The 24,833-nt window shown below is 45.2% G+C and overlaps 1 protein-coding gene across 1 annotated transcript in view; it reads left to right on the top strand.

The window, feature by feature from the left end:
* Positions 1-24,833, top strand: part of LOC148521613 (prolyl endopeptidase FAP-like) — a 180,107-nt gene that overhangs the window by 115,613 nt on the left and 39,661 nt on the right. The window contains exon 20 of the mRNA XM_088474764.1: positions 13,227-13,281. Coding sequence (XP_088330890.1) covers positions 13,227-13,281 — 55 coding nt within the window. The remainder of the gene's footprint in view (positions 1-13,226; positions 13,282-24,833) is intronic.

Here is a 24,833-nt window from a genome sequence, read left to right as displayed (position 1 = left end):
GGGCTTGCACAGTCCAGCACACACTAGTGTACAAAGGGAAAAGCTGAAACTATCATTTACATATTACCACCGCTATGACTCTGCAAAAAATTGCAACCGCTGCTGTAATAGAATTCATCTGTGAATCAGGCCCACAATGTTCTACAAGATCATGGGAAGAGATGTATCAAGCCTTGGAGAGAGATAAAGTGGAGCACAGTAGTTCCCAAAGCAACAACTCAGCTTCTGTAATTTCAAAGACTGTGCTTGATAAATGACAGTTAGAAGAAGCTGTTTGGTTACTTTGGGCAACTTCTTCAATTTATCCATCTCCAAGGCTTGAAACATCTCCCCCCAGGTCTGCAAAGTTGAGAAGATAAAAATTTGCATGTACTTGAACACTGCAAATATGCATAGATCTATGGGCCTCATTCGGACCCACTCGCAAGCGGCTGTCCGCTCGCAAGTGGGTCGATGGTGTGCACTGCGCATGCGCACGACTGATGTCACTACTGATGTCAGTGGGGCCGGCTTCAGACGGTAGGCTTTCCCATGGGAACGCCTCCATCTGGCAGGCACGCCCCTGGCACGCCCACCAAAGGGGGCGTGCTGTCAGTCACCATCGACAGCACGCCCCCTTTGGTGCGAGACCCGGAGCCACAGGTTGGCTGTCGCAGTCCGGGTCTCGCGCATGCGCACGACGGAGCTCCCTCCGTTGTGTGCATGCGCAGTGGGGCAACATCGACCCGTTTGCGAGCATCCTTTGCTCGCGAATGGGTCTGAATGACCCCCTCTGTCATCAATGGCAAAACCATCAGCCATCGATGGATAACCATCAGTGATTGATGGCCATCCCTAAGCAGAACATTTCAGTTTTCCACTTTTAAGGGGAAGAGTGAATTCATCTGATGGAACCTCACGTGATATGCAGTAGGAAATCCTTGCTAGTTTTTGTTGCACCTCTCTGGGGTATGCGCAAAAACTAGCGAGGTTTCCCTGTCGGATAACCCATGTTACATTAGTGCGCAAAGTTCCAACCAAAACTCACCACTAATTGAATTTAGTCTGCAAGATGACTGTGGACATGGGGTGTGTGTGGGAGGAACAATCAGGAGTCATACACTAGATGGACAAAAGTATTCGGACGCCTGACCATTACACCAACAAGGACTGTAATGACATTGCATTCAAATACATATACTTTAATATGAGTTGGTCCCCCTTTTGTAGCTATAGCAGCTTCCACTCTTCTTGGAAGGCTTTTCACAAGATTTTGGAGTGTTTCTGTGGGAATTTGTGCCCATGCATTATGTAGAGCATTAATGAGGTCAGGCACTTATGTTGAAAGCCTGGCTCCCAATCTCCATTCCAGTTCATCCTAAAGGTGCTCGATGGGGTTGAGGTCAGGGCTCTGTGCTGGCCAGTCAAGTTCATCAAACCATGTCTTTAAATCCTTGTTTTGTGCACTAGGGCACAGTCATGTTGGAATAGAAAAGGGCATTCCCCAAACTGTTGCAACAAAGTTGGAAGTATAGCATTGTCCAAAATGACATTGTATGCTGAAGCATTAAAATTGCCCTGCACTAGAGATATGGGGCCTAGCCCAATCCCTGAAACAAGCCCCATACCATTATCCCTCCTCCACCAAACTTCACAGTTGGCACAATGTAGTTAGACAGGTAACGCTCTCCCGGCATCCGCCAAACCCAGACTCCCCCATATGACTGCCAAACAGATAAGCGTGATTCGTCACGCCACAGAACTAATTTCCACTGCTCCACAGTCCAGTGTCTGTGTGCTTTACACCACTCCATCCGACGCTTGGCATTGGACTTGGTGATGTGAGGCTTGCATGCAGCTGCTCGGCCATGGAAACCCATTCCATTAAGCTCACGCTGCTCAGTTTTTGTGCTTCCATTAATGCCAATGGAAGTCTGAAACTCTTCAGCTATGGAATAAGCAGAGCGTTGTCGACTTTTACGCACCATGAGCCTTAGCAGTCGTAGAACCCGTTGTGTGATTTTACGTGGTATTCCACTCTGTGGCTGAGCTGCTGTTGTTCCTAAAGGCTTACACTTTTTAATAATATCAATTACACTTGATCATGGAATATCCAGCAGGGATGAAATTTTACAAACAGTCTTATTGCAAAGGTGGCATCCTATCACAGTACCACGCTTGAAGCCACTGAGCTCTTGAAAAGGACCCATTTTGTATCTCAAATGTTTCCAAATGGAGACTGCATGGCTAGGTGCCTGATTTTTATACACCTGTGGCAACGTGTCGGATTGAAGCGTCTCAATTCAATAATTAACAGGTGTGGCTAAATACCTTTGTCCATATAGTGTAGCTTCTGGTTGGTTCTTCTGCTTACATTCCACCTCTGCTGCCCCAGATTCCAGGACTAACTAATTTTATAGGGCATTTATACAGTATGATGGATTGGACTCTGGGGGCCCATTTGTTCCTAATCTGCTGCTACATTGAGTGGTCAGTGTCCAGAAACTGTGCACACATACTTCTTGCATATGCCATAAAATTACAATAATCTTACCTTCACAATCCCACAATGCACTTCAGTTATTAAGCTCCAAACACTATTATAATTCATTTCACAAACAAAATTCCCTCTTCTTTCACACTAATCAACTTTCCTGCATGTTCTTTGAAGTTTTAGAAACATTATGGGCCATATGTAATAGGGTGAGAGTTTAGAAAATGTGAGAGTTTAGAATTATATTTACTAAAGTAAGAGTTTTTATAAGTGCATTTGGGAGGCAATTTAATTATGTACACGGCCCTGTCTGAACCTTGCACTATGGGGCTATTCTTCATCACTTATGGGCAGGGGCATCTTAAGAGAGGAGGGGACCCGTGTGCATTCCCCGTCCGTGGGCCCCTCCTCTCTCTCCGGCGGCCGGCAGCTGACGCATCAGTAGGATCTGAGCACTAGAATGTCTACTGCGCATGCACAGATCGCTGGGGAAATGGCGCAGCTGCCACATTCTTGGCGATTTCCTCGCAGCGCATGCGTAAAATGTTAGAAAATGGCTGCGGTGGCCATTTTCGGGCATTTTGAGCAGCGCTGAGACACCCGAAGCGGGACCTCGTAGAGGTAAGTAATAGATAATATGGGTGCAGGGTGTTCGGTGCGGGCCCCCCCTGGACTCGGGGGCCTGTGTGCACCGCACACTCTGCACCCATTATAGATATGCCCCTGCGTATGGGCCTGTCATACACAAGTGGGATACACTAGTTTCCGCATGGTTTAAGTAGCAGGCCCATTCATTATTAGGGGCCTGATGTGGCAACTCCATAGTAAACAATCTCCTAAATCTGAAAGTTTTTGGCGTTTGCTTGCTGCAACTGACGCCATCCGGTGGCCCACTCTTTTCTATTGGAAGGAGTTCCATAGTGTGAAGAACTGTGTGAAGGGATCTGAGTGGATTCCTCTGCCTCCAGCTGCCCTCTCCGTTCACGCATGCACACTTATACTGCCCAGCAGAGTACACATTCACCTCTAGCAATTAGCGTTGAAAATATCAGTGATAGGGATTGCAGGACCGCTGCTTTTTGGACCAGTTCTCCAGTACATTAGTATCCACTGCCTCAATTGGCTTGTTTTTGCTTGAACAGCATAGAGATGTGGCAGAAATAAGCAGTTCTACTTACTGTAATATCCAGGGGCGTTTCTAGAGAGGAGGGGGGCCGTGTGCAGTCTCCGACACGAGCCTCCTCCTCTCCGCCCGGGGGCGCACTGAGCTGTGCGCGGCCAGCGCCGGAGTTATAGACTCTGGGCACTAGAGTGTGCCCAGAGTCTATAATGTATGCACAGGTCACGGGAAAATGGCCGCAGCGGCCAATTTCCTTTCACTGCGCATGCGGAAACACCGGGAAAATGGCCGTTGTAGCCATTTTCCAGTCGTTTTACAGTGCCGGATCCCCGCGCCAACGTGGGACTTCGGAGGTGCATGGTGTGTGGTGCAGGGTCCCCCTGGACCCAGGGGCCCATGTTCCCCGCACACCCTGCACCCATCATAGATACGCCCCTGGTAATATCAAGAGGTGCGCTCATCTGCACATTGCACAAGGCTCCAGCTAGAGCTTGTGGATAAGTGAATTTGCCATTTGGAGTTAAGGAAATTTTGTGGATACTTCAAATTTAGAAATTAAATAAAGGAGGCTCTTATATGCCCCAGTATTGTGTTATGGCAATAATGACACCTTTATTATCATCACAGCACATTTAGGGCCTGATTAAATGGTGGATGCAGTGTCAATGACAGATGCAAGCGGCCAATGTTTTAAGTCAGCGCATGCGTCCATATCGCACTGCACAAGCGTCCCCATGGTTTCCGCTGGGTGACGTAGAACATATCTGCAGAGAGGCAATTTCAGTGGGCAATTCTGGGTGGTATAGGTTCCGGTGGTGCAACCGTTGTGCGACTGCTGCTGCGTCCTTGTACTCAGAGCGCCACATCTGATGGGCATTTCTGTATGAATCCCATCAGCTGCAGCATTATCATAAAGTCGCAGTCGCGCAGTGCAAAAAGACGAAGTCACTGCTGCATTAGTATCCACCTCTGAATCAGGCCCTCAGCGTGCAGTATTATACACATGTAATCCTAGAAATCATGCAGTAGGTGTTCATTATACTATAATAATAATAATAATAATAATAATGTTATTTATATAGCGCTTTTCTCCTAAAGGACTCAAAGTGCTTTACATTTGCCTTTACAGTACAAAATACCAAATATTTTTTGAAGGATTCTAGAGTGGAGGCCTTTTGAACTGAGCGGGTAAGTGAGTTCCATAAGGTTGGAGCACCAAAACTGAAAGCTCGACCCCCATAAAAATTCCGGGAGATTCTAGGTACTGTTAATAGTCCTTCGCCAACGGATCACAGTAATCGAGTGGGATGGTAAGGAATCAGAAGCTGCTTTAGGTACCCTGGGCCATCGTCATGAAGGGCGTTGTAAGTTAGTAAGCCAATCTTGAAAACAATTCGCCATTTTACAGGCAGCCAGTGAAGGGAGTAGAGAGTGGGTGTTATGTGGCTGGAACGGGGCTGGTTGGTTAATAGCCTGACAGCTGCATTTTGTACCATCTGCAAGCGGTGCAATTCTTTTGCTGGGAGACCGCGGTAGAGGGCATTGCGGTAGTCTAGGCGTGATTATATAAATGTATATATGACTTTAGGCAGATCTTCTGAGGGAATTAAGTGCTTGATTCTGGCTCTGTTCCTCAGATGAAAGAATGAGGATTTGATTGTGGCTGATACCTGATGTTTAAGTGTCAGATGCCACTATCCAGGACAACACCAAGATTCCGCAGATGTTCTGTTTTGTAATTCTGTGGTGCTAGGGGAAATGTGTCTGTAGAACAAAAGGAGAAATGCCTTTTATATGGAGAAATACAAGCTAATAATTATTTGTAGGGGTAAGAAAATGTGTATAAACTGTTCACTACTGGTTATGTCAGGGAAGGACTCATTTTGCTCATTACAGCCTTTAGCTCCGGGGCTGGTATTGTAGGGAACTGGTGAGAGGAGGCATCTGCATCTTACACCTTAGTAGAAGGATTTCCTAATAAACAACAATCAGCGGCCTTGGTGTACTGTGTCTGAATGCTATAAATAACTGTTACATATTATCTATGCTTCAGCAAAATATGGTGTTCCAATTGCTTTTATGTTTTATGATGACACTTAGACAATTTAGAAAGCGAATGGAATGTCTATTTAGCCCCCACCTCTCACACATAATATATGACATGCATAGGTGAAACTAGAGAACCTCAGTGGTCTGGTGTGTGGAAGAAATATGGGTGGTAATGGGTGGTCTCAGTTTAACACCATGTCAGATATTGGAGAAAAAAACACCAGTGATGTCCTTCCCTATGGTGTCACCCGGAGCAAGAAGATATGCTTAGCCGCGCGCCGCCAAAAAAGGGAGTATGGCCTCATGAACAGGGGGCGTGGTCACTTGAGAAGGAGGAATGGCCTCGCAGCCCGAACCTCAGTGGTCTGGTGTGTGGAAGAAATATGGGTGAGCACTGTGCAGTGCCAGCTCCCTCATACTGTCAGGTGCCAAGTGCTGCATTTGATGCTACAGTGCAGCATCCGGCTCCTTTCACATTGGTGTCACCCCTAGGTGAGTTTTTGGGACCCCAGTCAGTTTGAAAGTCTTTTCTTACCTATATGGCGGTTTCTCTGCAACGGGGAACCTCTGTGGAATTTGAGCCTCACTGGGCAGCGTGTTCAGCCGGTATTCACTATTCTTGTAGGAGATCACATTGTCTGGAAGTTGCCTGTTTATGAAGAAATATCACCCATGTCATCATCACAACCAGATAATATATACTGTAGTAACAGAAGCTTTTGTGTTGGAAAAATGTGAATTTCTCTGATCAAACTTCTGTGTCTCTCCAGGCTCCACTGTGTTACTCCAGACCCCCCAATGTCTCCATCCCTAGGCCCCTCTATGGTTCTCCAGGCTCTCTGTGTCTCTTTATCTACAGGCCTCCATGTCTCTCCATCCCCAAGACCCCCTGCCTCTCTCCATCCTCAGGCCCACCTGTGGCTCTCAGCCTTATTCCCCCAGCCCCAGTGTGCGTCTCTCAGCCCCATTCCCCCAGCCCCAGTGAGCGTCTCTCAGCCCCATTCCCCAAGCCCCAGTGTGCATCTCTCAGCCCCATTCCCCTTACCACAGTTTGCGTCTCTCAGCCCCATTCCCCCAACCCCAGTGTGTGTCTCTCAGCCCCAGTGTATGTCCTAGTGTGTCTCTCTGCCCCAGTGTATGTCCCAGTGTGTCTCTCTGCCCCAGTGTATGTCCCAGTGTGTCTCTCTGCCCCATTTCCCTGACCCCAGTGTGTATCTAAGCCCCATTCCCCTTGCCCCAGTGTGCGTCTCTCTGACCCAGTGTGTCTCTCAGCCCCATTCCCCCAACCCCAGTGTGTGTCTCTCTGCCCCAGTGTGTCTCTAAGCCCCATTTCATCGACCCAAGTGTGCATCTCTCTGCCCCAGTAGGCGTCTCTCAGCCCCAGTGTGCGTCTCTGCTCCAGTGCATCTCTCAGCCCCATTCCCCCAGCCCCAGTGTGCGTCTCTCTGCCCCATTCCCCCAGCCACAGTGTGCATCAGTATCATTCCCCAGCCCATGTCACCCCAGCCCTGTGTTAACTCCAACCCTCCAGCACTTTGCAGTCCAGCTACAACCTTCCCCCCCAGCCCCCTGTGCATTCAGCTCCAATCCCCCCTCAGCCCTGTGCCATCAGCTCCAACCATACCCCCCAGCCCACTGTGCAGTAAGCTCCAATCCCCCCCTCAGCACTGGGCACAGCTCCTATCCCCCTCCCCCCTCAGCACTGTGCACAGCTCTGATCCCCCCTCCCCCCTCAGCACTGTGCACAGCTCCAATCCCCCCTCCCCCCTCAACACTGTGCACAGCTCTAATCCCCCCTCCCCCCTCAGCACTGTGCACAGCTCCAATCCCCCCTCCCCCTTCAGCAATGTGCACAGCTCCAATTCCCCCCTCCACACTCAACGCTGTGCACAGCTCCAATTCCCCCCTTAGCACTGCGCACAGCTACAATCCCCCCGCCCCCCTCCCTGCAGTCGCCGCCTGCACTTACCTACTGCTCCTCTGTTTTTCTACTTGTGTGAAGGGCTGCTGATGGGCATGCGCAGCAGCTCCCCCGGTGGCCATTTTTTTGTTTTGTAAACTGGGCTAATGGGTGGTTCTGTGCACCCCCAGACCACCTCCCAGTTTCGCCTATGACGACATGCCTTCAGTTCTCAGATCCCCCACTTCTCCCTGAGACATTCCATTAGATAAGGAGGTAACATGTCTTATATTCATATCCCCTTATGACGGTATCGTGATTTGCATATTATTGTTTTTACTACAGCCTACTGGTGGGAAAACAAGCAAATGTGCAAGTTATGGGACGTAGGTTTATTGACATAATATCTATGGGCTCAATCCAATTAGGTGCGAATGGCGAGCTGCGAGTTGCTATTTTCACTTCAAATTCACATAGCGAATTAATTTTGCAATCCAATTAGCAATTCGCACTGAATCAGTCAGACTAAATTCGCAACTTTCAACTAGCACCTCTCTGAGGGTGAGAGATGGAAAGGAAAATCTTTATTTTAAGGTTAAAATGTTGGGATACTGTGCTGAACCCCTTGGACACCCCCCTAATGACTAATTAGGCATTTGAAAGTTTCCAATTAGCTTAATTAGTCCGATAATTACATGTCACTTTTTTGGGTAAAAAAAATGTCCTCATATTACCCCAAAATCAACTTTTTCATTAGTTTAGCCACCCCAAAGTTAATTACAATAATTTTTTTAATTGAAACATAATTGTTTTTATAAAAAAAAATTAAATTTTTCAAGGTGCCCTCAAAGTACCCCAAAATCACCCTTTTTCCTACTTTTTTTGCATTTTTCATTTAATTTGTTTGTGATTAAACTAAAAAAGTGTGTTTTTTTATAATTTTCTTGCATTAACCCCCCCCACAAATCAGTCATTTGACACCATTTAAAAACCTACAGTGCCTTCCTAATGCCAACAAACAGTCTTCTATACGGTCCTGCTAACCAAATTATACAATTTGGGGGGTCCAGGATGGTCTCCCCACATTTTCATGCATTTCTCGCAAATCTCATTTGGCAGTCAATTCACACCCCTCTGCGGTGAGTAGTGTGAATTGGCATTTTTAATTGGATTGGAGAATTATCGGGAGCATGCTACTCTGCAAAGTGTGCGAGTTTCAAGAAACAAACTCGCAATTCGCACCTAATTGGATTGACCCCTAAGTGTGTGACGACAATGTGAGAGAAAGGAAGGGGTGGCTCAGTGATCAAGCAGAAATGTTAGCCATGTCTTGAATCTTGCCTTCCGTTCAGATGGAAGTGTGTTAGATCCTTAGTGCTCAGAGGGCCTGAATCAGACCCGCTTGCGAGCGCACAGCTGATCGATGGTCCCCCACTGCTCATGCACACGCGGGACCCAGCTCCGGCGTGCGCATGCACGAGACCCAGCCAGCGACGGGCGCTCCATCGCTACAGGTCTCGCACCAAAACAGGGCAGCTGTCGATTATGACAGCTCGCCCCGTTTTGGAGGCGGGCAGGGGGGGTGGCTACACAAACGGAGGCATCCCCGAAGGAACGCCTGCCGTTTGTGGGAGGCACCACTGACATCAAAAGTGATGTCAGTGGTGAGCTTCCAACTCTATTTAGAGCCGGAAGCTCACTGGGGCTTGTGGGAACGAGACCCTACCACAAGGGTCTCGTCACAAGCCCCGATGGTCACGATGGTCATGACCATCGCGGCCATCACCTGGCCACTCGCAAAAGCTGTGGGTGGTCACCCACAGCTATGCGAGCAACCAGGAGGCCGAAACAAACAAAACAAAAAAACGCCCTGATTCAGAGCAAGCACTCTGAAAGAGCGTCCGGCTCTGAATCGGGTGTGATATGCTGATTCAGGGCCAGAGATCATTATGGAGACTGACCAGCAGAGGTCCCCACAAACTTGAGACCACAAATCAAAACTAATGATTTAGGTAAAGGAACAACACACATACTGTACAGTCAATTAAATGAATACTTGGATTACGCAGGTACATAGGTCGCCAGCCAGCAGAAAGTGGCGTGCTCCCTGAATTAGGGATGGCCATCGTGAGTATAATGCCATCGATGGGGAACCATCAATGGTTTTGCCCACCAATGGTTATCCCTGCTCTCTTACTCACAAGGCAGTGCACCAATCAAGGTGGGGATTCATGAGTCACCTCAGGGGTGTGTCCCAGCATCAAGGAGAAAATAAAACCCATTGCAGGGCACTGTATCATCAATGGCGAAGAACTATTTTATCTCCACCATCGATGGCAAAACAATTAGCCATCAGTTGTTAACCATCAATGATCAATGTCCATCTCTACTCTGAGTGAAGCCACCTGGCCAGCACTGCTGGCCTGGAGGTGATGCTTCCTCCCAACCCTACCCCGACCAGCACCACCCTGCCTTCGACCTGCTCTGGGGAATAGGGAGAGTGTTTAAGAAATTTGCTACTGAGAAATATCAAAACACGCTTGTATAAAATTAGAAATAATTTCATTATTTGTATAATATATAAAGATCATTATAAAATGTGCATAAAATATTACAGTACAACTTCTTTAGTGGTTAATAAACCTATAAAAATTACTTAACATGCTGTAAATAATGTGAATAAGCTGTTTTATAAATAACCTTTAAATTCCGGTAGTGAAGGTACTAAAAAGTTTCCAGTAATATATAATGAAATGAGGAACCACATGTCCCAGAATTTTATAGAAGCATAGTCCCAAACCTACAATTGAGGGAAAGTTGTTTTCATTACCAAACACTCCGACTACTGTTCATAATCCCAGGTCTGGTGCATGCACACAGGTGGCCACCTGATGTACAGATCTTAAATACAGCTCTCAGCTGTGGTGTCTTCTCTCCCAAAGGATGAATGGTTACAGGCTCGCCACTGCTGGAGGTGCATAATGGGAAAGTCCTCCACAGTATAAATGGCTTGTTAAGAAGCTATATATGATAGACTGATGCGTTTTACCCCAATATCCAAGAGGCTTTATGAAAGAGAAAAAATCTCTTTGATAAAGCCTTTTGGATATTGCGGCAAAACGCAGCTATTTGGTTTTGGATAAACCAAACTAACCGGAAAATAAAGAGACAATACCCCCCCACACACCTTTCTACAATATAATTGTGCCAACGAAACCACTTTATAATGGGAGAGGAAGGTAGACTAGGGACAGTCCAATGTTTCCATTTGGAAACTGAGCTGAACTTTCCTTACGACCATGGAGAGAGAAGGGGCCGAAATATGTTTCCATAACTGAGCAATGGCTACTCTAGCCACAGTAAGAATATAGCCAAGGACAAAACTACTGATTTTAGCAACAGGCAGAGGTTTCAGAAGATATACTATACAATAAAGTGCTAATGAGGTTAGTAAGTGGCGAGGGAAAAAAACTGTAAGGTGGAAACGCCTTTAGAATAATACATACTTTATTCTGTAATATTTGTATATACAGTATATGTAAGAAGGTTTATTTCAGAGCCTTTCTGTGACAAGGATATCTGTCTACTACATGAAGGGGGCAATAGTTGAATGTTGGCCTGCCTAGATGGATAGCAATATTTATAGGGTAATAGGATGGATGAATAGAGAGATTGGGTCTCCCCTGTAAGTACCCATGCTTAGAGATTGGGTCTCCCCTGTAACTAAGTACCCATGCTTAGAGATTGGGTCTCCCCTGTAACTAAGTACCCATTCTTAGAGATTGGGTATCCCCTGTAACTAAGTACCCATGCTTAGAGATTGGGTCTCCCCTGTAACTAAGTACCCATGCTTAGAGATTGGGTCTCCCCTGTAACTAAGTACCCATTCTTAGAGATTGGGTATCCCCTGTAACTAAGTACCCATGCTTAGAGATTGGGTATCCCCTGTAACTAAGTACCCATGCTTAGAGATTGGGTCTCCCCTGTAATTACCCATGCTTAGAATGAGTGAGTGTTAACTATTTTGAAAGTACATACTAAAATATGTTGTGTAAAGAAAGAAAAAGGGAAATTTAGTGAAGTACCCAGTTGCTGAACTTGACATAAGCTATGGCAGCACAGACGGTGTAATGGTTAGCATTACTGCCTCACAGCACTGAGGTTGTGGGTTCAATACTCACTAGAGCCTAACTGTGTGGAGTTTGTATATTCTCCCTGTGCTTGCATGGGTTTGCTCTGGATTCCTCCCACACTCCAAAAATACAATGGTAGGTTAAACGGCTCCCAACAAAACTTGACCCTAGTGTATATCTGTGTGTGTGCATGTGGTAGGGGATATAGGGGTCTATGGGCCTGATTCAGACCCACTCGCGAGCACATAACGCTTGCAAGCGGGTCGATAGTCCCTCACTGTGCATGTGCAAGCCGGAGCCGCCTCCGGCGTGCGCAAGAGCGAGACCCGGCCAGCGACTGGTGCTACGGGTCTCGCACCAAAAGGGGGCGGCTGTCGATTTTGATTGACAGCTCGCCCCGTTTTGGAGGCGGGTAGGGGGGTGGCTACACAAACTGAGGCGTTCCCGAAGGAATGCCTGCCGTTTGGGAGAGGCACCACTGACATCACCAGTGATGTCAGTGGAGAGCTTCCTGCTCTGTTAGAGCAGGAAGCTCTCTTGGGCTTGCGACGGACAAGACCCTACCACAAGGGTCTCGTCAAATGTCGCAATGGTCGCGACCATCACCTAGCCACTCGCAAAACCTGTGGGTGGTCACACACAGCTTAGCGAGTGGCCAGGAGGCAGCAACAACAAAAAAAACCTCCCTGATTCAGAGCGAGCGCTCTTAAAGAGCGTCCGGCTCTGAATCAAGCCCTATGTTCTAAGCCTTGGAGAGAGATAAAGTAAACAGAGATAAAATACCAACCAATTAGCTCCTAACTCATTTTGCAAACACAGCCTGTAAAGGGACAGTTAAGAGCTGATTGGTTGGTACTTTATCCCCATCCACTTGAGCTTCCCCCAAAGCCTTAGTACTGTGATCCAATAGATTGTAAGGTCCACTGGGGAAGGGACTGATGTGAATGACCAAATGGCGGAATATATGTGCGCTACATAAATAACTGGTAATAAATAAATAAATAAATATGCAAAACTTGATGAGTTGTCTTGTTGATGAGTATTAGGCAAGTTCTGTCAGGTAACTGACCTTGCTGATCTTATTCTCACTTGCTCTTATGGAGATAGTTGGCAGTAACATCTGGAAGTAGAATGTGAGTTTTGAAGTTCTCCATTACGACGCTGTATTGAGTTATGTAACTTTTAGGCAAGTTCTTATGGCTTGTATTATCCCTTTATTTTGTGCACATACCACCCGTATGTATGTTTATCTGCAATATTTTGAGTGTTTGCTATAGTTCTCTGTTGCCTAAGATGAGGAATGGTACTCACCTCTTCTGTCCTTCCACTGTCCGTTCTATTATCATTTGAAAACATATATATTTTTTGTATGTTTAAAGCTATTTGCCACTCATTACATACAGATTATATATTAATTAATGAATGTAATTTAATTTAGGCAATATACAGTACACATTTTAAACATAATAGTCAGGCATAACGCTATATGAGGCCCATGGTAATACTAAGATTCTTTTATCATAGCAGATAATGGTGCTTTTATAATTTTAGACAATTCATTGAAATGGGATTCATCGATGAACGTCGAATTGCAATATGGGGTTGGGTGAGTATAATACATTTTACTTGTATACTTTTTGTACTATTGCTCAGACATATAACAACAGTCTGTAGACATGTATAATTTTGAATATAAAATGGATCTAGGCTATGGTAATACTTATTGTATGGATTTCATATTTGATTCTTGCCACTGAGTCTTAAGCTGGGCATCCACTATACAATTTTCTGTCAGATATCTGTCCAATCTGGCTGGTTGGAATGAAAACCTGGTAATGTATGGGAGCAAATGACAAAAATCATATGGTTTTCAACACTGAAAAAAAGACGAAAAAAATTGTTCAAATTGGTTACATTTGTGTGTTTTAAGTTTTAACCAATTTGTCTGAACAACCTTTTTTGGCTATTTTCCAGTGTTTGTGAGCAAATGGACGATTGTCATTTGCTCCCATACATTACCAGGTTTTCATTCCAACCAGCCAGATTGGACAGATATCTGACAGAAAATTGTATAGTGGATGCCCAACTTTACACTGAATCCTGTAGGACGAAGGAAAGCAATAACATTTGGGCTTGTATTATTTTTGCATGAATTAGGACTGTTTTGCTTTAGTGAACAGATTCAATTTTGTACAGTTTCACCTATGAGTTTGTTGTGCTTATCGTTATTTTGCTAAAATTCTGTGTGACAATTTCCACATTTTACAACATTTCACTGTAAAGCTAAAACTTTTAGATTATTTTAAATTTTTTACATTTTTATTAAAAATATTCTTCAAAAGCACACTGTATTATTGTACTTTGCAACATCTCAATCCCAGGTCTATTTGATTAATTGCAACAATCATAATCTAAATTAATTACTCTTCTACATTCTAATAAAGATCAAAGAAAATTATATATATTGAACTAGTTGTTGTACCATAAAGATATCAGAATTAATCCAAATTCATGAGCACTGCTAGGGGCTGTTTCAAGGTCAGAGTCAGCAGACTGTGAAGGTAGAGGTCAAATACACATCAATAATTCCACATTCACCTACTCTAAATGTATTTTCTGTGCAATATGTATTAATGATATCACTTTAGATCATAGTTATTGCAGATAATTAGCTTTTCATCATGTTCTCCACAGTAAAAGGCAAGCTGCTGATATGACTTGTTTCATATTAATCTAATTGCCCATCAGTTGCACTCCAGTTTCCAACGTTATGTGAGCTACATTAACAGCACATCCATTAATGGCTAATCCAAACAAAGTCCCATTGGTATCAGTTATTTGCTTAGAATCTAGATACCGCTTATCAGAGAATTCCACGGAGTTACTGTAGACATCACTTTCAATGGGAAGTTGCATCAAACTGGATGCATCTGATCTATCTCTTAAGGGGCCTATCCATTACACGACTTGTTGAATAATACGACCAAAACCAGGAGAGTTTGGTCTCATTGTTCACAAAGTCGTGTAATGGATAGCTGGCAAGGACCAGCGATGCACGTGCACGCTGGGTCCTTGCCGACCTCGACTACTGTATCTACAGGACTTGCTGGTCAACCTGACGACGCTCATCAGGTTCCCCATGTTCCGAGATAGGAGGTCGGGATCCTGCACTGAAAGACATTCAGTGAACGCCGTTCAGTGCGGGCACCACACCCAGCAACCTGAAGGTCTGAAAGCTAGACGTTCAGTCTTTCAGGGCGCCTAATGGATAGGCACCTTTAGTTATAACGGATTTTGCATTATAATGTTGCTGGGTGTCTGAGTACCTGTCTTCCAAACAGCATTATACTATTTGCTTTACCGTCTTTAATGACTTGGGTGGATATAAACCGAGACATGAAATCTAAGTTAATGTTTTTATGTTGGCTGGTTAAAGGATTACTTGTGTCATGAGGCATGCACATTTTATGTCTATGTGCTCTTCGTTGCATAGTGTATAGTTCATGTGAAAACGTCATTACATGACGGTGTCCCCTTACCAAAGAAAACTATATATTGACCATTGATTTCCTGATTCTTGGATTGTGATCTCTTGTTGGAAACTCTAGTTTTTGTCAAATGCTTCAAAAAATTTTCGCACAAATTCAGGTATCTAAAAATGCAACACTGGGGTTGGCGGGCAGAAAACAGTTCTTCAGTATGGTTCATTGAGAGACATTTATGACTGATTTAAAGGGGGTAACACAAAATAGTAAAATATGGAGCTCCTATGTTCTTATACTGTTCTACTCCCATGTTAGTGCTATAGAGTTGGGATTTGCCAGCTCAGATTAAGGCTCAGATTAAAGACCTGATTCAGCAGCGATCGCTGACGCAACAATCATCGCACAAAATTGCAAGCAATATTAGAACAGCGAAGGGATAAAGACACACCCATCAGTGCGCACTTGCGTATGCAATTGCAATAGCAATCCGGAATGCAAATACAAATGCAAACAGGCACGGTCACAACTGATTGCAGATCCTGCATAACTGAGGACCTGAACCAGTTTTTATCACAACATTCGATGATGTTGTTATGTGTCTAAATATGTGTTTTTGTATTTTTGTTCTGTGTATTGTTACTACAGAAGATCCTTACTTCTAACCTGCAGCTATAATAAAAACACAACACATGATACATTACATTTGACATTTGTTTATTTTTTTAAAATTTTTTGGTTTTTGAAAATATTATTTGAAATTTTTTCAACAAAGTTATTGTATTAAAATAAAATAAAGCAAAATGTAATTAAATTTAAAATTCTATCTATAGAATTTTGAATTAGGCCCAAATGGCCCTTTTTCAGTAGCATCTCTTGCCACCAGGGCATCATGCCACTCTGGCCTCTGACGTTCTGCATATGAAAATTAAATGAAAAAAAACAAAACATCAGAATTAGGGATGTGGGCTGACCCCTGTGTTTGGTTTTGGATCTGTATCACCTTCGTGTTTTGGATCTGGATTTAGTTTTGCCAAAACCGCCCTTGCGTGTTTTGGATTTGGTTTTGGATCTGTATTTCTTTCAAAAATTGATAAAAACTGCTAAAAATCACACAATTTGGGATTTTTTTGTTCCTACAGTATTATTAACCTCAGTAGCAATAATTTCCACTCATTTCCAGTCAATTTTGACCACCTCACACAATATTGTTCACAAACATAGGCCAAACCAACGCATAAGTACGTTCAATAGAAAACAATACAATGCAGAAATTTACTAAAAATCATACGTGGAATATCCTTGCTCAAAACAATTAGTCGTAGTTAACAAGAAGCAAACATAAACCCCCCAAAACTATGTGTAAATAGCAACAGCAGATACAAGTGCACATGCCCCCACCACATGCCCATTCTGTAATTTCCTCCTGGGGGCGCTGGGCCACCGATGACTGGCCCATGTAAAGCCCCAATCAATCATCCTCTTTGTTGAGCAGTTCTTCAAAATCTCCCCAACCATTAATAACAGTGCTCCGTACATGCGAGTCAGAAACTGTGCAGGTCGGATACAGTGCAGGGTACAGTGCGGGTCGGATACAGTGCAGGTCAGATACAGTGCAGTTCAGATACAGTGCAAGTCGGATACAGTGTGGGTCGGATACAGTGTGAGTCGGTTACAGTCGGGTTGGGTACAGTGCAGGACACAATGTGGATTGGATACAGTGCAGGTTGGATACAGTGTAGGATACAGTGCAGGTCTGATATAGTGCGGGATATAGTGCAGGATACAGTGTGTTATACAGTGTGGGTTGAATACAGTGCGGGTCGGATACAGTACAGTTTATAGTGCTTTTTGGATAAAGTGTGGTTTGAATACAGTGCGAGTCAGATACAGTGCGGGATACATAGTGGGTTGGATGCAGTGCAGGATATAGTGGATACAGTGTGTACATAGTGTACATAGATATGCTGGATACAGTGTGGGTTGGATTCAGTGTGAGTCGGTTACAATGCAGGTCGGATACAGTGTGGGATACAGGGCCTGATTCAGAGCCGCTCGTAAGCGGCCGCTCGTTCGTTCCGAGCGATGTTTGCCCAACTGCGCATGCGTACAGATCATAATACGCATGCGCGAACCAGTCAGTGCGGCTGAAAATCGTTTGTTCGCTAAATAGCGAATGCCTGCTAATATGAGTGACAGAAGGAGGCGTATGTGGGTGGTAACAGGGGAAGGTGCTTGTAAACGGGGAGTGGAGATCCGAACGCAGGCGCGCTTAAAAGTCAAAACGGGCGTTTTATGGGTGTGCATAATTAAAACAGCAGCGTCATTGACCACGTCACTGGGTTATTTTATAGTCAGAACTGCTCGCAAGATTGTGGTAGGAAAAACCAACCACAAGAATAGCGAGCAGTTCATAGGCTGGTCGATGTACTCGATTAATCTAATAAATAGCGGACATGACGTAGGATGCGAGCGACCAGGGGGCGTAGTTATCCAAAAAACGACCTATCACAGCGCTCTGCCCTACACGATAGGAGCCCTGATGTCGGATTCTCTAGTGAGAATCCGACATCAGGCGGCCACCGTTCGGCCCCAAACGGGGATCCGAGTCAGGCGGTGAACACCCCAACAGGGTTCAGGTGGACTCGGATCCCCAATGTTCAGAGCAGTTCGGATTCCACAGAATCCGAACCGCTCATCTCTAGTTCAAATGCAAAGAATAACATAAAATAACAATTATGCACAAAATTAAGTATTGTAAAGATTATCTAAAAAAACAACAACAGCTTAAATACGTCTATCACTTCAGTAAAGAAGGGGATCCAAGGTTTACACTAATTTGCTGGGTCAGACCCAGTATTTTGAAGAAGGTTCCAAACCAGGTCGGACCTTGCAGAATGGTTTTTGTGCATGTACATAACTTATGGCCTCATTTATAATTGAGTTTTTATGTTCACAATGAGTCATCGAACTTGTTGTGTTTGATAAATGGTGCAGAAGCCAATCATCTACCAAATGTAATTTAGCAGTTGACAGCTGATTAGCTGGAGCACCATTATCATACGCAATGAGTTGGAACACTCCTTGTGAATGTTCCAACCTCGGTGATAAATGTGGCCCTTTCAAACAAATTATGATTTGCCTATAGACTAAGCGCCTGATTCAAAGCTGTACATTCATCCGCAGAGTAATGCAAATCTACCATGTTTTGGGATCTGCACCTGCGCGCATGACCCGTTCTGCAGACCCCCCCAAGATTGACATGCCGCAGCGTAGTGCCAGGGGTCGTTCAAGTAAATGGAGGCGTGCCATCTCCATTTTCCAGGAGGGAAGAGGCCAGGGTCTATGTCGATGGAGGCTGATTCATGGCCTTTTGCGTGACCAGGCACCGGCCAGGCTGCTGGAAGCTATAGTGTCAACACGCAACAATACAAAATATGAAGTGCATCCGGGGATCAGTCGGTCTACATTTGGCATGCTATTTGGATGTGTACAGGTGACTTAATTAGTACCCCAATCAAATTGATTTAACCACCTGTGTACAACCATGGATATCTCTAATACCTGAACTGTTGGAGTGCCTTACATAGAATTTAAATTTGACGGCAGATAAGAACCACTTGGCCCATCTAGTCTGCCCTTGAGGACCATGTTTGGGAACCTCTAGAATACTCAATAAGATAAATCCGAACTTGCGGTAGTTTATCAAAAAGAACCGAGTAAATCCAAACCAATCATCTCTAAGTTTAACAAGCTGTGAAAATTGTCTTACAGTAAAGAACAATGGGATCTGAGCTGTTTTATTTGCCTGTTTATTCCAGTAACAGAGGTCATGTCATTGTCAGCATTAAACAACACATTGGACTTTGTTGGTATTTAGTGTGAATAGTTTAGCATCTAGCTAGCACATCTAGCAGCTGCTGAAAGCTGACATTACACATCTATGTCCTTACACGATGTTAAGATGCAAAAACTTAAAAAAAGACGAAGGGGCCTATTCATCAAATGATAAATGGCCCGGTAACCATGCGTTAATGCTAGTTTCCGCATATTTATGTTACCGGGCAGGGGCGTCTTAAGAAAGGAAGGGGCCCATGTGCACTCCTTGTGCGGGGCCCCGTCCTCTCTCCCTGGTGGCCCTGCAGCCAACTGACACTGCTGGCCAGCCACCGGAGCATTAGTAGACTCCGGGTACTAGAGTGTGCCCGGAGTCTACTGCGCATGCGCATAACTCCGGAAAATTGGTCACGGTGGCCATTTTACAGTGTTCTGAGCAGCGCTGACACCTGACGCGGGACCACGGACAGGTGAGTTTAAAATAATATGGGTTCAGGGTGTGCGGTGCTGGGTTCCCCTGGACCTGCACCCATTATAGATACGCCACTGTTACCGGGCCATTCATCATGATGGGGAGCAGGTAAGTAACACAGCTACAGAAGTAGCTTCGACACTGACCACGGGGACGACTGCTTTTCGGAGCAGTTGTCCCCTCACCGGAGCAATGACTTAAGTATCCCTCGCAGCGAGTTCTAAACGTCATCATCGGAGGCCATACGGCCTTCGATGATGAATATGTTACAAATAGTTTTAAAGTAGGGAAGAACTCTCAAAGTGTACAGTATCTCTGTGTAGTTTACACAGCATGTATATTCATTATTTAAAGTAGACTAAGATATAGAGGTTGTCAAACTTCACAGACCATCTCAGACAGATGCTCACAACTGCTGTAATCAGCTTGAATCACATACAGTATATAACAGAGGACCACTGCCCCTCTTCTCTCTTGCTGCAAAACATTATACATAGCAACCAAGCAGCTTCTAGTTATCATTTATCCAGCACAGTCTAAAAACTGATTGGTTTCTATGGACAACTTCTCCTATCTCTTTTGAAGGCTTGATACATTTCCCCGTAAGGGAAAGGGACTACGGTACCAGTACCGTAACTGGCATTACAGCGCCCTGTGTTGGCCACCACCCCAAGCGTATGATGTCATGCAGAGAACAGCAGTCTTGAGAATACTCCAGGGTGCTGTATAGGCTGTGGTGTCTATGTCTGGAGCCACCCTGCTAGCTAGGTGCAGAGACCATCATACAACAGCAGTGCTGCCCACTGGCCCCTGCACTGCTTGCATTGTTACGGCCCTGATTGGTAGGTTTTTTCATACATGTGTATTGAGTTGGCCAAAAGAGAGCTGACTAGGCAAACCATGTGATGTCTTTGACTGTTGCCAATGCATCATTTGCTGCAATACTGTACTGGTGTTATGGTGGCACCCATGGATAGACAAATAGCCACAAACTGGGCTTTTACTGGGGTGCATAAATATGGGCCAATGTGTAATGTGTAACTCACAGTCTGGCCATACAGCATTACATTTACTAGATTTAATTTATTTTATTAACTACTATATGTCCTGATCTCGCTTGTACAGTAATTTTTAATGGATGACCATTAAATAAATCAACATTAATTATGTTTAATCTGTTTTCTCCTTTCAGACTTCTTTACTCCATTTAGCTATATTGTATTATTATGAGTCCTTTAATTTAACTACAGTAAACAACATTCACATATACCTGTATGTGATTTCTCCATTTTTTTATCTATGTCCAGCCGGAACAATTTCAATAATAAATGCTAATGTAATACAAAATTCCTTAAGCTTATAAACCCATAATTGCTCTGGACAAAGTACAATGAATTACTGCCTTTCTATATGGCAAGCAGTAAAACGAGTAAAACATTGTTAATCTCTGAGTCTTGTATTAATTCATAAGAGGCTGTTTCACATGTTTGGTAAAAATGGAATTAAAAGCAGAATTTTAAACCTGCATTTAAATGTATTAACTCAGTGTTTCCCAACCTCGGTACTCAAGGCACACTAAAGCGGCCCATACACGGCGCGATAAATCAGCCGATCCGATGGATTGGTATGATTTGGCTGCTATATCGCGCCGTGTATGGGCATGATGTCGGATAGAGCGCGCACCCATGGGGTTGCACATTGCACTTTCTGATCTTACTGCAGGATCAGTCGATCTAGGGATCCGATGTGCCATCCAATGCAGCGCTATTCGTGTGAGGGAAAGGGGAGCCAGCATATCGGGCGGTCGGCCACCCGATTGCACCGTGTGTGGGGGCAGCCCGATATGTCGGACATCGGATCCCCCATCGCATTGCACGGTGCATATCGCACCGTGTATGGCCTGCATAACAGTCCAGGTTTTAGTGATATCCAAGCTATCCAAGCACAGATGGTTAAATCAAAATAACTGCAGTACTACTGTAGTTAAGACACCTTTGCTCAAGTATGACTATCCTTAAAACTTGGACTGTTAGTGTGCATTGAGGACCGTGGTTGGGAACCCCTGTATTAACTGATGTCTCATCTTAAGCTACCTTGCAGAACAAATTTTTTTTTTTATTGTTATTTAGTATACTTTGTCATTATTTACTAAGCACAGGGGATTCATAGACTGTGTTTGTATTTGATTAATGTAACGGCCAGCTGTCTGTGTGAATTTAAAATCAGTTTGAGCCAGAAAATATGTCTGTTGCTCTCAAGTTAGTGTTACTTCAAGCCTCTTTGTTAGGAATATGTGTGCAGTCTTGTAGATAGCCAGAGTACTGTAAACACTAGCTGTTAAATTGTGAAGGCAATAAACACTCAAGTCGCTTAACCAGGCTCTGTGGTTTATTTGTGGAAGTGAATGTACAGCCGTACTCACTGTTACAAGTATTGGTTCATCAATGGAGCGGAACCTGTAGCGGAGCAGGGGTGCAGAGAGCTCACCAGCTAGTGATTCTCCTCTCTCAGCGTAACGGTGCAGAATTTTGGGAGAGCGGATGCAAGAAAGTAATGCCGCAGGTCTCTGGAACTAAGAGGAGGATGTCTGTAATCCACCATGTTGCTCTTACACAATGGCAAGATGGTGATGTGTATGTGCTGATAGACTGTCCGTGGCCATCTTGGTTAGGGAATGAAGCATCCCTAGAGGAGCCATTTTGTTGGAGACTGCACAGTAGCGCACTCCACTACCAATACTCCCAGTCATACCAATTTTAGCAGAACAGTCCTGTCCTGTCTCAAAGGGCTGTGTACCCCTGTCATGATCTAAACTGCATTGTCCCAATTGTTTGGACAGTTGAGAGGTATATTTTGCACCCAGCATGGAAAGAGTGCAAGTCCTGAGACTAATAATGATGACTACAACTGCGGATGGAAAAACAGTGTGTAGGCCGGCTTCTGCATGCAGACTCATTAACATAAGGTAGTAAGCAGGCTGCCACAACCAGATGCAAATGTTTCCGACTAGGCATTCATTCCCCTCCCAAAAGATCACCCATTTTTTTTCCACATAAAGTCCTGTGTTCACTAACTTAATCACACATATGCACATGTCACTGCTTCTTACTTGGGGGAGATGTATCAAGCCTTGGGGGTGTATTTACTAAGCAGTGTTAGGAGACAGAGTGAAAAGTGATAAGAAAGTGATAAGGTGCCAACCAATCAGCTCCCAACTGTCATCTCACAGGCTGTGTTTGAAAATTGACAGTTGGGAGCTGATTGGCTGGCACTTTATCACTTTCTGATCACTTTTCACACTGTCTCCTAACACTGCTTAGTAAATAGACCCCTTGGAGAGAGATAAAGTGGAAAAGTTGCACAAAGCAGCCAATCAGCTTCCAACTGTCATTTATCTAGCACAGTCTTTGAAATGACAGTTGGACACTGAGAGTCTCTCTCCAAGGCTTGATACATCTCCCTGAAGTTCAACACATTCATCTCCTAATACCGTATAACTGTTTCTACTTCAGGGTCCATAGGATATCCACAGGATACCTTGGGGTATAAGCGATGGCGGCAGGCATCGGGCACCTCAGAGTTAAAGTTTTCAACCTCCCAGGATGCACTGGGGTCCCTCTCCTATACCCCGCCCCCGAGCCAAGGCATATCAGTTTCGTAGGTGCCCGGCTTGGAGTCGGATCACCATATTCAGAGGGGGGCTGTTACAGCCCCTGAAGTTTAATTTCAAGCAGCTTTGTTGCACAAGATGAGCTGTACAGCATAGGACAGTCAACCAGACGTCTGTGCTGTCGCTCCTTCACCCCACTGGTCCAGAACGCCGGTACTGATCCGGGGATGCTGGTGGGTGTCAGGGTTCGCAGCTAGCGGTGACCCCGGAATATCCCTGACTGTGACCGGATTCAAGGGGTCAGGTAAGCGACAGGATCCCGCGGAGGGTACCCGCCGATTCACAATCATTTGGTCATTAGGCAGGGGGCTCCCTGGGAACAGGCTGCGTGTGGAGCCAGATACTGATCCTGCGCTTTCCACTAGACCACCAGAGACAGCGGGCTGCAGCATTGTGGATATGTTCCAGCATCCTAGGGGTTAATAGCATGCCAGGGGAGCGCGCCTTCCCTGTCTCACAGCCTGCGCCTCCCCCGCTGCACAGTGCCTTTCTACAGCGGTCTGGTGAGCTGTGTCAGCGCTCCTCCCCCGAGCCCGCCTCCTCTCAGCTCCTCGGCGGCCATTTTCTAGGAAGTGTGCAAACGCTGTTGGAGTTTGATACAGGTGGCATCGCGGTCCGGGTCCCCCTGCATACCTCTACTCCAATAAGGTCAGAGTGTGCAGTGCTGTGTCCTACCGGGCTCTGGTCTGTGCAGTTGATCACAGTGCTTGTAGTGCAGGCTATTTAATTATTTCTGCATTGTATGTGACTATCTGCTAGCGCTGTCTGACTGTACTTTCACTTCTGACTGTCAGCCATTTTACTATCCCTGTTCTTCCTCTGCTAAAGCACTTGCGGTGCGGTGTTGCAGGGTGTACATTGCCTCACAATAAACAAAGTGTTTGTGTGGGGAGTCACATACGCTCCGTTTACACTCATCATGTCTGGGAGTGAACGTGAATATCCTCTTCAGCTAAAATGTACCACATGTAATATACTGTTAGCGGAGGGAGATGTGACCGCTGAGGGTTTATGCAGGGCATGTTATCTTATCTCATGCCCGATTGCTGTCACTACGCCTGTGCAGGAACCGCCCTGGGCTTGTTTTGCTAAGGCACTTATAACCCTTGTGGGCCAGTTGGCGATGCCCCCTGCATTTCCCCAGATGGGGTTACCGCAGCAGACGGTAGTCTCATCACCCATGCAGGGGTTCCCCAGGTAGTTGATGATACCTCAGGGTCTCCCGGTTTCGCCCCCCCAGGTCTCGCAGGAGCCTGTGTGGGTGAATTCATTGTCCACTACGGTACAGCACCTGACGGACATTTTACAGGGGGAGTCACCATTGCGGCCTTCTAAGCATTATTATTGACTTTTCAGACCAAGAGCCCCGTCGTGCAAAGGAGGTGGAGTCTAAATACAAAGTCTATATACTCAGCCTTATATGGGCAGTCCATGCTGCCTTGGTGATTGAGGATGAGGATGCCCCTGTGGCCAAATCTAAATACGCCTTCTTTAAGGATGTTAAGAGAGATGCCACTGTATTTTCTCTATCTGGTCAGTTAGTGGATCATTTAGAGGAGGTGTGGAAAAATCCGGGTAAGCAGTTCCAACCTCAAAAACGCTTGGCCTTTGCATACCCATTTGCGGATAATTATTTTTCAAATTTGGAAACTCCTCCACAGGTGGATTCTCATGTCACACGCCTAGTGAGGAGTGCT

This window comes from Taudactylus pleione, unplaced genomic scaffold (assembly GCF_031769625.1).
Source record: "Taudactylus pleione unplaced genomic scaffold, aTauple2 ptg000156l, whole genome shotgun sequence".
Lineage (NCBI taxonomy): Eukaryota > Metazoa > Chordata > Amphibia > Anura > Myobatrachidae > Taudactylus > Taudactylus pleione.
The sequence above is the reverse complement of the archived record's forward strand: the minus strand, read 5'-3'. Positions and strand labels throughout refer to the sequence as shown.